The following is a 12,633-nucleotide window of genomic DNA, read 5'->3' on the forward strand; positions in this document are numbered from 1 at the left end:
CTGAGAGAGGAAGAGGAGAGACTGAGAGAGGAAGAGGAGAGACTGAGAGAGGAAGAGGAGAGACTGAGAGAGGAAGAGGAGAGACTGAGAGAGGAAGAGGGGAGGAGAGACTGAGAGAGAGGAAGAGGGGAGGAGAGACTGAGAGAGAGGAAGAGGGGAGGAGAGACTGAGAGAGAGGAAGAGGAGAGACAGAGAGATGAAGAGGGGAGGAGAGACTGAGAGAGGGAGAGGAGAGACAGAGAGAGGGAGAGGAGAGACAGAGAGAGGAATAGGGAGAGGAGAGACAGAGAGAGGAATAGGGGAGGAGAGACAGAGAGAGGGAGAGGAGAGACAGAGAGAGGGAGAGGAGAGACAGAGAGGAAGAGGAGAGACAGAGAGGAAGAGGAGAGACAGAGAGGAAGAGGAGAGACAGAGAGGAAGAGGAGAGACAGAGAGGGAGAGGAGAGACAGAGAGAGGAAGAGGAGAGACAGAGAGAGGAAGAGGAGAGACAGAGAGAGGAAGAGGAGAGACAGAGAGAGGAAGAGGAGAGACAGGGAGAGGAAGAGGAGAGACAGAGAGAGGAAGAGGGGAGGAGAGACAGAGAGAGGAAGAGGGGAGGAGAGACAGAGAGAGGAAGAGGGGAGGATAGACTGAGAGAGGAAGAGGGGAGGAGAGACTGAGAGAGGAAGAGGAGAGACTGAGAGAGGAGAGGAGGAGAGACAGAGAGAGAGGAGAGGGGAGGAGAGACTGAGAGAGAGGAAGAGGAGAGACAGAGAGATGAAGGGGAGGAGAGACTGAGAGAGGGGAGGAGAGACTGAGAGAGGGGAGGAGAGACTGAGGAGGAGAGACTGAGGAAGAGGTGGGGGAGAGACTGAGAGAGGAGGAGAGACTGAGGAAGAGGTGGGGGAGAGACTGAGGAAGAGGTGGGGGAGAGACTGAGGAAGAGGTGGAGGAGAGACTGAGGAAGAGGTGGGGAGAGACTGAGAAAGAGGTGGGGGAGAGGAAGGGGAGAGACTAAGAGGGGAGGAGAGGTGGGGGAGAGATGAGTGTTCAAACATGGAAGGAGAGAGGGATGGAGGAAGAGAGAGGGATGGAGGAAGAGAGAGGAAATGAAAAGTGAGAGGAAATGAAAAGTGAGAGGTGACACTGGGTAAGAAGGAGATGGGAGGAGAAGTTAGTTAGTACAGTTACAGTTAGTGAGTCATTTAGCAGACACTCTGATCCAGAGAGACTTACAGTTAGTGAGTCATTTAGCAGACACTCTGATCCAGAGAGACTTACAGTTAGTGAGTCATTTAGCAGACAGAGGAAGATCCAGAGAGACTTACAGTTAGTGAGTCATTTAGCAGACACTCTGATCCAGAGAGACTTACAGTTAGTGAGTCATTTAGCAGACACTCTGATCCAGAGAGACTTCCAGTTAGTGAGTCATTTAGCAGACACTCTGATCCAGAGACTTACAGTTAGTGAGTCATTTAGCAGACACTCTGATCCAGAGAGACTTACAGTTAGTGAGTCATTTAGCAGACACTCTGATCCAGAGACTTACAGTTAGTGAGTCATTTAGCAGACACTCTGATCCAGAGAGACTTACAGTTAGTGAGTCATTTAGCAGACACTCTGATCCAGAGAGACTTACAGTTAGTGAGTCATTTAGCAGACACTCTGATCCAGAGAGACTTACAGTTAGTGAGTCATTTAGCAGACACTCTGATCCAGAGAGACTTACAGTTAGTGAGTCATTTAGCAGACACTCTGATCCAGAGAGACTTACAGTTAGTGAGTCATTTAGCAGACACTCTGATCCAGAGAGACTTACAGTTAGTGAGTCATTTAGCAGACACTGATCCAGAGAGACTTACAGTTAGTGAGTCATTTAGCAGACACTCTGATCCAGAGAGACTTACAGTTAGTGAGTCATTTAGCAGACACTGATCCAGAGACTTACAGTTAGTGAGTCATTTAGCAGACACTCTGATCCAGAGACTTACAGTTAGTGAGTCATTTAGCAGACACTCTGATCCAGAGAGACTTACAGTTAGTGAGTCATTTAGCAGACACTCTGATCCAGAGAGACTTACAGGAGCGACGAGGGTTAAGTGCTTTGCTCAAAGGCACATTGACAGATGTTCTTATCTAGGCTGTTTGGGGATTCAAACCCGCAACCATTCGGTTACTGGCCCAATGCTTTTAACTGCTTGGCTACGTGTCATGAGCAGATCTGGGGTCAGTTTTGACATCCTGGATTTAGTGAGTTAGGATAACCCAATGTCATGTATAAACAAAAGTAAGAAGAGCAGATCTGGGGTCAGTTTTGACCTTCTAATGGTTAAGGTCTGATAGCAGTCAGTTAGGGAACTTCTATATGGGTTTATATATATACTCAAATTACAGTTTGCCAATGACTTAATTAGACGCTTTGGGGAGAGACTGTGGGGAATGCTGGGAAACGTTGCTGTGTGGTATGTGCTTGCGCCTGATTGGTTCTTTATGATGTCTTCTTCAAAAGAGATGTCTGCCTCCCCCGTTCTCTGTGTGACACCACACCAGACAGATTACCAAGGCTAGAATTACGTTGACCACAGTGATCTAACACACACACACACACACACACACACACACACACACACACACACACACACACACACACACACACACACACACACACACACACACACACACACACACACACACACACACACACACACACACACACACACACACACACATCAAAAGGTTAACTGTAAATCATCTCTCTTGCTCTCTCCTCTCTCCTCTCTCTTTTTCTCTCTCTCGCTCTCTCTCTCTCTCCCTCTCCCCTCTCTCTTTTTCTCTCTCTCTCTCTCTCTCTCTCTCCCTCTCCCCTCTCTCTTTTTCTCTCTCTCTCTCTCGCTCTCTCTCTCTCTCCCTCTCCCCTCTCTCTTTTTCTCTCTCTCTCGCTCTCTCTCTCTCCCCCTCTCCCATCTCTCTTCTCACCTCTCTCCTCACCCCTCTCCCTCTCCTTTCTCCCTTTAGGAGGGTACTAGAGGAGGCTCCTCTGATGACTAAAGCTCTGAGAGAATCTCAGATGAGGGATAAGATGGACAGATACCCCCGAGTGAGTTGTGTGGGTGAATGTGTGTCAGATACCCTTGAATTTCTCCTACATTTACATGGATTCGACCACTAACCTGGAGGTGGATGCCAATAGTGATCCTAAATCTGTTACTACAGTAACATTAGCTGTGTGTGTGTGTGTGTGTGTGTGTGTGTGTGTGTGTGTGTGTGTGTGTGTGTGTGTGTGTGTGTGTGTGTGTGTGTGTGTGTGTGTGTGTGTGTGTGTGTGTGTGTGTGTGTGTGTGTGTGTGTGTGTGTGTGTCCAGGTAGTTCTGAGGGTCCAGTTCCCTGACAGATGTGTTCTACAGGGATTCTTCAGACCTCTAGAGACAGGTAGATCTCTCTCTTTCTGTCTCTCTTCCTCTATCCCCTTCTGTCTCCTTGTATTAGTAACTATGTGTTGACTCTAGAGACAGCTAGTTGATATCTATCTGACATTAGAATCACACTGGAACCATAGAGATGTGATGGAATAACCATTAGAATCACACTGGAACCATAGCGATGTGATGGAATAACCATTAGAATCACACTGGAACCATAGCGATGTGATGGAATAACCATTAGAATCACACTGGAACCATAGAGATGTGATTGAATAACCAGGTGATTTTCAACTGTCCGTCCAGTTGCTGCTCTGAGGCACTTTGTGAAGAGCCACCTGCAGGACCCCCAACTACCCTTCTACCTGTGTGAGTATCGTTACTCTCTCCGTCTCTCTCTCGCTCCGTCTCTCTCTTTCTCTCCGTCTCTCTCTCTCGATGGTCTCTCCTCTCGCTCCGAATCACTCTGGTCTCTCTCGCTCCGTCTCTCTCTCTCGCTCCGAATAACCTCTCGAATCTCTCTGCTCCGTCTCTCGCTCCGTCTCTCGCTCCGTCTCTCGCTCCGTCTCTCTCTCTCGCTCCGTCTCTCACTCGCTCCGTCTCTCGCTCCGTCTCTGCTCCGTCTCTCAGGCTGATTTTCAACTCCGTCTCTCGCTCCGTCTTGCTCCGTCTCTGCTCCTCACTTTGCTGTCTCTCGCTCCGTCTCTGCAGGTCTCTCTCTCTCGCTCCGTCTCTCTCTCTCGCTCCGTCTCTCTCTCTCGCTCCGTCTCTCTCTCTCGCTCCGTCTCTCGCTCCGTCTCTCTCTCTCGCTCCGTCTCTCTCTCTCTGCTCTCTCGCTCCGTCTCTCTCTCTCAATTCAATTTCAATTCAATTCAATTCAAGGGCTTTATTGGCATGGGAAACATGTGTTAACATTGCCAAAGCAAGTGAGGTAGACAACATACAAAGTGAATATATAAAGTGAAAAACAACAAAAATCCGTCTCCGTCCCCTCTCTCTCTCTCTCTCTCTCTCTCTCTCTCTCTCTCCTCTCTCTCTCTCTCGCTCCTCTCTCTCTCTCTCGCTCCGCTCCGTCTCTCTCTCGCTCCCATCCCTCTCTCTCTCTCTCGCTCCTCTCTCTCTCTCCTCTCTCTCTCTCTCGCTCCGTCCCTCTCTCTCTCTCTCGCTCCTCCCTCTCTCTCTCTCGCTCCGTCCCTCTCTCTCTCTCGCTCCGTCTCTCTCTCTCTCGCTCCGTCCTCTCTCTCTCTCTCTCTCGCTCCGTCTCTCTCTCTCTCCGTCTCTCTCGCTCCGTCTCTCTCTCTCGCTCCGTCTCTCTCTGTCTCTCTCTCGCTCCGTCTCTCTCTCTCCGCTCCTCTCTCTCTCTCTCGCTCCGTCTCTCTCTCGCTCTCTCGCTCCGTCTCTCTCTCGCTCCGTCTCTCTCTCTTGCTCCGTCTCTCTCTCTCTCTCGCTCTCCGTCTCTCTCGCTCCGTCTCTCTCTCTCTCTCTCTCTCTCTCTCTCTCTCGCTCCGTCTCTCTCTCTCTCTCTCCTCTCTCTCTCTCTCGCTCCGTCTCTCTCTCTCTCGCTCCTCTCGCTCCTCTCTCTCTCTCTCTCGCTCCGTCTCTCTCTCTCTCGCTCCGTCTCTCTCTCCCTCTCGTCTCCTCTCTCTCTCCTCTCTCGCTCCGTCTCTCTCTCGCTCCGTCTCTCTCTCGCTCCGTCTCTCTCTCTCTCGCTCCGTCTCTCTCTCTCTCTCGCTCCGTCTCTCTCTCCCTCTCGCTCCGTCTCTCTCTCTCGCTCCGTCTCTCTCTCTCTCGCTCCGTCTCTCTCTCCTCCTCTCGCTCCGCTCTCTCTCTCTCTCTCTCTCTCGCTCGTCTCTCTCTCGCTCCGTCTCTCTCTCGCTCCGTCTCTCTCGCTCCCTCTCGTCTCTGTCTCTCGCTCCGTCTCTCTCTCTCGCTCCGTCTCTCTCTCTCTCTCGCTCCGTCTCTCTCTCGCTCCGTCTCTCTCTCTCTCGCTCCGTCTCTCCCTCTCTCCTCTCTCTCTCGCTCTGTCTCTCTCTCTCTCTCCGTCTCTCTCTCTCTCTCGCTCCGTCTCTCTCTCGCTCTCTCTCTCTCCGCTCGTCTCTCTCTCTCTCGCTCCGTCTCTCTCTCCCTCTCGCTCCGTCTCTCTCTCTCTCTCGCTCCGTCTCTCTCTCCTCTCGCTCCGTCTCTCTCTCTCTCTCGCTCCGTCTCTCTCTCTCTCGCTCGTCTCTCTCTCTCTCTCGCTCCGTCTCTCTCTCGCTCCTCTCTCTCTCTCCTCTCTCTCGCTCCTCTCTCTCTCTCTCTCGCTCCGTCTCTCTCTCTCGCTCGTCGTCTCTCTCTCTCTCTCTCGCTCCTCTCTCTCTCTCTCTCGTCTCCTCTCTCTCTCTCTCGCTCCGTCTCTCTCTCTCTCTCGCTCCGTCTCTCTCTCGCTCGTCTCTCTCGCTCCGTCTCTCTCTCTCTCGCTCCGTCTCTCTCTCTCGCTCCGTCTCTCTCTCGCTCCGTCTCTCTCTCTCGCTCCGTCTCTCTCTCTCGCTCCGTCTCTCTCTCTCTCTCCGTCTCTCTCTCTCTCGCTCCGTCTCTCTCTCTCGCTCCGTCTCTCTCTCTCTCGCTCCGTCTCTCTCTCTCTCTCCGTCTCTCTCGCTCCGTCTCTCTCTCTCGCTCCGTCTCTCTCTCGCTCCGTCTCTCTCTCGCTCCGTCTCTCTCTCTCTCTCGCTCCGTCTCTCTCTCTCTCCTCTCTCTCGCTCTCTCTCGCTCCGTCTCTCTCGCTCCGTCTCTCTCTCTCTCGCTCCGCTCCGTCTCTCTCTCTCGCTCCGTCTCTCTCGCTCCGTCTCTCTCTCTCGCTCCGTCTCTCTCTCTCTCCGTCTCTCTCTCTCTCGCTCCGTCTCTCTCTCTCTCTCTCGCTCCGTCTCTCTCGCTCCGTCTCTCTCTCTCGCTCCGTCTCTCTCGCTCCTCTCGCTCCGTCTCTCTCTCTCTCGCTCCGTCTCTCTCTCGCTCCGTCTCTCGCTCCGTCTCTCTCTCGCTCCGTCTCTCTCTCTCTCTCGCTCCGTCTCTCTCTCTCTCGCTCCGTCTCTCTCTCTCTCTCTCGCTCCGTCTCTCTCTCTCTCTCTCTCTCTCGCTCCGTCTCTCTCTCTCGCTCCGTCTCTCTCTCTCTCGCTCCGTCTCTCTCTCTCTCGCTCCGTCTCTCTCTCTCGCTCCTCTCTCTCTCTCGTCTCTCTCTCTCTCTCTCCGTCTCTCTCTCTCTCCGTCTCTCTCTCCGCTCCGTCTCTCTCTCTCTCGCTCCGTCTCTCTCCGTCTCTCTCTCTCCGTGTCTCTCTCTCTCGCTCCTCTCTCTCTCTCGCTCCGTCTCTCTCCGTCTCTCTCTCGCTCCGTCTCTCTCTCTCGCTCCGTGTCTCTCTCTCTCTCTCTCTCTCGCTCCGTCTCTCTCTCTCGCTTCATCTCTCGCTCAGTCTCTCTCTCTCTCTCGCTCCGTCTCTCTCTCGCTCCGTCTCTCTCTCGCTCTCTCTCTCTCTCGTCTCTCTCTCGCTCCGTCTCTCTCTCTCTCTCGCTCCGTCTCTCTCTCTCTCTCGCTCCGTCTCTCTCTCGCTCCGTCTCTCTCTCTCGCTCAGTCTCTCTCTCTCTCGCTCCGTCTCTCTCTCATCTCTCAATCAACTTTATACTGAACACAAATATAAAAGTTACATGCAACAATTTAAACGATTCTAATGAGTCACAGTTCATATAAGGAGATCAGTCAATTGAAATACATTTTTGTCCCTGATCTCTGGATTTCAGTCAGCGCACTCCCTCGACTTGAGACTTCTGTTGTGTTGTGTGACAGACCTTCACATTTTAGTGGTCTTTTATGTGTAATGATCATGCTGTTTAATCAGCTTCTTGATATGTCACACCTGTCAGGTGGATGGATTATCTTGGCAAAGGAGAAATGCTCACTAACATGGATGTAAACACATTATTGCAAAACAGTTTAGTGAAATACGCTTTTTGTTCTTATGGAACATTTTTGGGATATTTTATTTCAGCTCATGAAACCAACAATTTACATGTTATGTTTTATATTTTTGTTCAGTATATTTATAAATCCCTTATTATATCAGCAAGCAATGTAGATGTAGCAGCACAGTGACTAGAAGAGACAGGGAGGGTGGAACCAGCAGGTCTGAGACAAGGTAGCACGTCTGGTGAACAGGTCAGGGATCCATAGCCGCAGGCAGAACAACAGAACCTCGATTGGCAGCATGACTGGGGAGGGGGACAGCCAGGAGTCCTGAGGCATGGCCCTAGAGCTCAGGTCCTCAGGGGGAGGGACAGCCAGGAGTCCTGAGGTATGGCCCCTAGAGCTCAGGTCCTCAGGGGGGAGGGACAGACAGGAGTCCTGAGGCATGGCCCTAGAGCTCAGGTCCTCAGGGGGAGGGATGGGGACAGAGAGGGAGAGGATAATCTCTCCATCTCCCTCTCTCATTTTGGATATAAAATCATTATTTCCTCTCTTCCAGTCATCGCTCCCCCTAAAACCATTCTGGAGGACCCAACAGCCACCCTCTTCCAGGTAAGCCCCCCTACAGGTAAGGACCCAACAGCCACCCTCTTCCAGGTAAGCACCCCCCCCCTACAGGTAAGACTCTCCATGTCTCTAAAGAACAGAATGAAATTGGACTCCTCCTCTCTCTCTGTTGCTCTTTTCTCTCCTGTCCTCCTCCTCCTCTCTCTCTGTTGCTCTTTTCTCTCCTGTCCTCCTCCTCCTCTCTCTCTCTGTTGCTCTTTTCTCTCCTGTCCTCCTCCTCTCTCTCTCTGTTGCTCTTTTCTCTCCTGTCCTCCTCCTCCTACTCTCTCTGTTGCTCTTTTCTCTCCTGTCCTCCTCCTCCTCTCTCTCTCTGTTGCTCTTTTCTCTCCTGTCCTCCTCCTCCTCCTCTCTCTGTTGCTCTTTTCTCTCCTGTCCTCCTCCTCTGTTGCTCTTTCTCTCCTGTCCTCCTCCTCCTCTCTCTCTCTCTTGCTCTTTTCTCTCCTGTCCTCCTCCTCCTCTCTCTGTTGCTCTTTTCTCTCCTGTCCTCCTCCTCCTCTGTTGCTCTTTTCTCTCCTGTTGCTCTTTTCTGCTCTTTTCTCTCCTGTCCTCCTCCTCTCTCTGTTGCTCTTTTCTCTCCTGTCCTCCTCCTCCTCTCTCTGTTGCTCTTTTCTCTCCTGTCCTCCTCCTCTCTCTCTGTTGCTCTTTTCTCTCCTGTCCTCCTCCTCCTCCTCTCTCTCTGTTGCTCTTTTCTCTCCTGTCCTCCTCCTCTCTCTCTGTTGCTCTTTTCTCTCCTGTCCTCCTCCTCTCTCTCTCTGTTGCTCTTTTCTCTCCTGTCCTCCTCCTCTCTCTCTCTGTTGCTCTTTTCTCTCCTGTCCTCCTCCTCTCTCTCTCTGTTGCTCTTTTCTCTCCTGTCCTCCTCCTCCTCCTCTCTCTCTCTGTTGCTCTTTTCTCTCCTGTCCTCCTCCTCTCTCTCTCTGTTGCTCTTTTCTCTCCTGTCCTCCTCTCTCTCTGTTGCTCTTTTCTCCTGTCCTCCTCCCTCCTCTCTCTCTCTGTTGCTCTTTTCTCTCCTGTCCTCCTCCTCCTCCTCTCTCTCTGTTGCTCTTTTCTCTCCTGTCCTCCTCCTCCTCTCTCTCTGTTGCTCTTTTCTCTCCTGTCCTCCTCCTCTCTCTCTGTTGCTCTTTTCTCTCCTGTCCTCCTCCTCTCTCTCTCTGTTGCTCTCTTTTCTCTCTCTGTTGCTCTTTTCTCTCCTGTCCTCCTCCTCTCTCTGTTGCTCTTTTCTCTCCTGTCCTCCTCCTCCTCTCTCTCTCTGTTGCTCTGTTTTCTCTCTCTGTCCTCCTCCTCCTCCTCTCTCTGTTGCTCTTTTCTCTGTCCTCCTCCTCCTCTCTCTCTCTGTTGCTCTTTTCTCTCCTGTCCTCCTCCTCCTCTCTCTCTGTTGCTCTTTTCTCTCCTGTCCTCCTCCTCCTCCTCTCTCTGTTGCTCTTTTCTCTCCTGTCCTCCTCCTCTCTCTCTCTGTTGCTCTTTTCTCTCCTGTCCTCCTCCTCCTCCTCTCTCTGTTGCTCTTTTCTCTCCTGTCCTCCTCCTCTCTCTCTCTGTTGCTCTTTTTCTCTGTCCTGTCCTCCTCCTCCTCTCTCTCTGTTGCTCTTTTCTCTCCTGTCCTCCTCCTCTCTCTCTCTCTGTTGCTCTTTTCTCTCCTGTCCTCCTCCTCTCTCTCTGTTGCTCTCTGTTGCTCTTTTCTCTCCTCTCCTGTCCTCCTCCTCCTCTCTCTGTTGCTCTTTTCTCTCCTGTCCTCCTCCTTCCTCTCTCTGTTGCTCTTTTCTCTCCTGTCCTCCCTCCTCTCTGTTGCTCTTTTCTCTCTGTTGCTCTTTTCTCTGTTGCTCTTTCCTCTCCTGTCCTCCTCCTCCTCTCTCTGTTGCTCTTTTCTCTCCTGTCCTCCTCCTCCTCTCTCTCTCTGTTGCTCTTTTCTCTCCTGTCCTCCTCCTCCTCCTCTCTCTCTCTGTTGCTCTTTTCTCTCCTGTCCTCCTCCTCCTCTCTCTCTGTTGCTCTTTTCTCTCCTGTCCTCCTCCTCCCTCTCTCTCTGTTGCTCTTTTCTCTCCTGTCCTCCTCCTCCTCCTCTCTCTGTTGCTCTTTTCTCTCCTGTCCTGCTCTCTTTCTCTGTTGCTCTTTTCTCTCCTGTCCTCCTCTCCTCTCTCTGTTGCTCTTTTCTCTCCTGTCCTCCTCCTCCTCCTCTCTCTGTTGCTCTTTTCTCTCCTGTCCTCCTCCTCCTCTCTCTCTGTTGCTCTTTTCTCTCCTGTCCTCCTCCTCTCTCTGTTGCTCTCTTTCTCCTGTTTCTCTCTCTCTGTTGCTCTTTTCTCTCCTGTCCTCCTCCTCTCTCTGTTGCTCTTTTCTCTCCTGTCCTCCTCCTCCTCTCTCTGTCCTCTTTTCTCTCTGTTGCTCTTTTCTCTCCTGTCCTCCTCCTCCTCCTCTCTCTGTTGCTCTTTTCTCTCCTGTCCTCCTCCTCCTCTCTCTCTGTTGCTCTTTTCTCTCCTGTCCTCCTCCTCCTCTCTCTCTGTTGCTCTTTTCTCTCCTGTCCTCCTCCTCCTCCTCTCTCTGTTGCTCTTTTCTCTCCTGTCCTCCTCCTCCTCCTCTCTCTCTGTTGCTCTTTTCTCTCCTGTCCTCCTCCTCTCTCTCTCTGTTGCTCTTTTCTCTCCTCCTCCTCCTCCTCTCTCTGTTGCTCTTTTCTCTCCTGTCCTCCTCCTCCTCTCTCTCTGTTGCTCTTTTCTCTCCTGTCCTCCTCCTCCTCCTCCTCTCTCTGTTGCTCTTTTCTCTCCTGTCCTCCTCCTCCTCTCTCTCTGTTGCTCTTTTCTCTCCTGTCCTCCTCCTCCTCTCTCTCTGTTGCTCTTTTCTCTCCTGTCCTCCTCCTCCTCTTTTCTCTCCTCTCTCTGTTGCTCTTTTCTCTCCTGTCCTCCTCCTCCTCCTCTCTCTCTGTTGCTCTTTTCTCTCCTGTCCTCCTCCTCCTCTCTCTCTGTTGCTCTTTTCTCTCCTGTCCTCCTCCTCCTCTCTCTCTCTGTTGCTCTTTTCTCTCCTGTCCTCCTCCTCTCTCCTGCTCTTTTCTCCTGTCCTCCTCCTCCTCTCTCTGTTGCTCTTTTCTCTCCTGTCCTCCTCCTCCTCCTCTCTCTGTTGCTCTTTTCTCTCCTGTCCTCCTCCTCCTCCTCTCTCTGTTTTTCTCTCCTGTTTTCTCTCCTGCTCCTCCTCCTCCTCCTCTCTCTGTTGCTCTTTTCTCTCCTGTCCTCCTCCTCCTCTCTCTGTTGCTCTTTTCTCTCCTGTCCTCCTCCTCCTCTCTCTGTTGCTCTTTTCTCTCCCTTTCTCTCCTGTCCTCCTCCTCCTCTCTCTGTTGCTCTTTTCTCTCCTGTCCTCCTCCTCCTCTCTCTCTGTTGCTCCTTCTCTCCTGTCCTCCTCCTCCTCTCTCCTCTCTCCTGTTCCTCTCCTCCTCTCTCTGTTGCTCTTTTCTCTCCTGTCCTCCTCCTCCTCCTCTCTCTGTTGCTCTTTTCTCTCCTGTCCTCCTCCTCCTCCTCTCTCTGTTGCTCTTTTCTCTCCTGTCCTCCTCCTCCTCCTCTCTCTGTTGCTCTTTTCTCTCCTGTCCTCCTCCTCCTCCTCTCTCTGTTGCTCTTTTCTCTCTGTTGCTCTTTTCTCTCCTCCTCCTCCTCCTCCTCTCTCTGTTGCTCTTTTCTCTCCTGTCCTCCTCCTCCTCTCTCTCTGTTGCTCTTTTCTCTCCTGTCCTCCTCCTCTCTCTCTGTTGCTCTTTTCTCTCCTGTCCTCCTCCTCCTCTCTCTCTCTGTTGCTCTTTTCTCTCCTGTCCTCCTCCTCCTCCTCTCTCTGTTGCTCTTTTCTCTCCTGTTTTCTCTCTCTGTTGCTCTTTTCTCTCCTGTCCTCCTCTCTCTCTGTTGCTCTTTTCTCTCCTGTCCTCCTCCTCCTCTCTCTCTGTTGCTCTTTTCTCTCCTGTCCTCTCTCCTCCTCCCTCCTCTCTCTGTTGCTCTTTTCTCTCCTGTCCTCCTCCTCCTCTCTCTCTGTTGCTCTTTTCTCTCCTGTCCTCCTCCTCCTCCTCTCTGTTGCTCTTTTCTCTCTGTTGCTCTGTTTCTTTTCTCTCCTGTCCTCCTCCTTCTCTCTCTGTTGCTCTTTTCTCTCCTGTCCTCCTCTTCCTCTCTTTGTTGCTCTTTTCTCTCCTGTCCTCCTCTTCCTCTCTCTGTTGCTCTTTTCTCTCCTGTCCTCCTCCTCCTCCTCTCTCTGTTGCTCTTTTCTCTCCTGTCCTCCTCCTCCTCCTCTCTCTGTTGCTCTTTTCTCTCCTGTCCTCCTCCTCCTCCTCTCTCTGTTGCTCTTTTCTCTCCTGTCCTCCTCCTCCTCCTCCTCTCTCTGTTGCTCTTTTCTCTCCTGTCCTCCTCCTCCTCCTCTCTCTGTTGCTCTTTTCTCTCCTGTCCTCCTCCTCCTCTCTCTCTCTGTTGCTCTTTTCTCTCCTGTCCTCCTCCTCCTCTCTCTCTCTGTTGCTCTTTTCTCTCCTGTCCTCCTGTCCTCCTCTCTCTCTCTCTGTTGCTCTTTTCTCTCCTGTCCTCCTCCTCCTCTCTCTCTCTGTTGCTCTGTTTTTCTCTCCTGTCCTCCTCCTCCTCCTCTCTCTCTGTTGCTCTTTTCTCTCCTGTCCTCCTCCTCCTCCTCTCTCTCTGTTGCTCTTTTCTCTCCTGTCCTCCTCCTCTCTCTCTCTCTCTGTTGCT

The 12,633-nt window shown here is 52.0% G+C and overlaps 1 protein-coding gene across 1 annotated transcript in view; it reads left to right on the forward strand.

Moving 5' to 3' along the window:
* The window catches only part of LOC124019151 (tether containing UBX domain for GLUT4-like), a 39,223-nt gene that overhangs the window by 24,035 nt on the left and 2,555 nt on the right, over positions 1-12,633 (forward strand). The window contains exons 10-14 of the mRNA XM_046334530.1: positions 2,996-3,077; positions 3,343-3,409; positions 3,706-3,768; positions 7,887-7,915; positions 7,961-8,005. Of these exons, the coding sequence (XP_046190486.1) occupies positions 2,996-3,077; positions 3,343-3,409; positions 3,706-3,768; positions 7,887-7,915; positions 7,961-8,005 (286 nt within the window). The remainder of the gene's footprint in view (positions 1-2,995; positions 3,078-3,342; positions 3,410-3,705; positions 3,769-7,886; positions 7,916-7,960; positions 8,006-12,633) is intronic.

The sequence above is a fragment of the Oncorhynchus gorbuscha genome, unplaced genomic scaffold (genome assembly GCF_021184085.1).
Source record: "Oncorhynchus gorbuscha isolate QuinsamMale2020 ecotype Even-year unplaced genomic scaffold, OgorEven_v1.0 Un_scaffold_723, whole genome shotgun sequence".
Taxonomy (NCBI): Eukaryota; Metazoa; Chordata; class Actinopteri; order Salmoniformes; family Salmonidae; genus Oncorhynchus; species Oncorhynchus gorbuscha.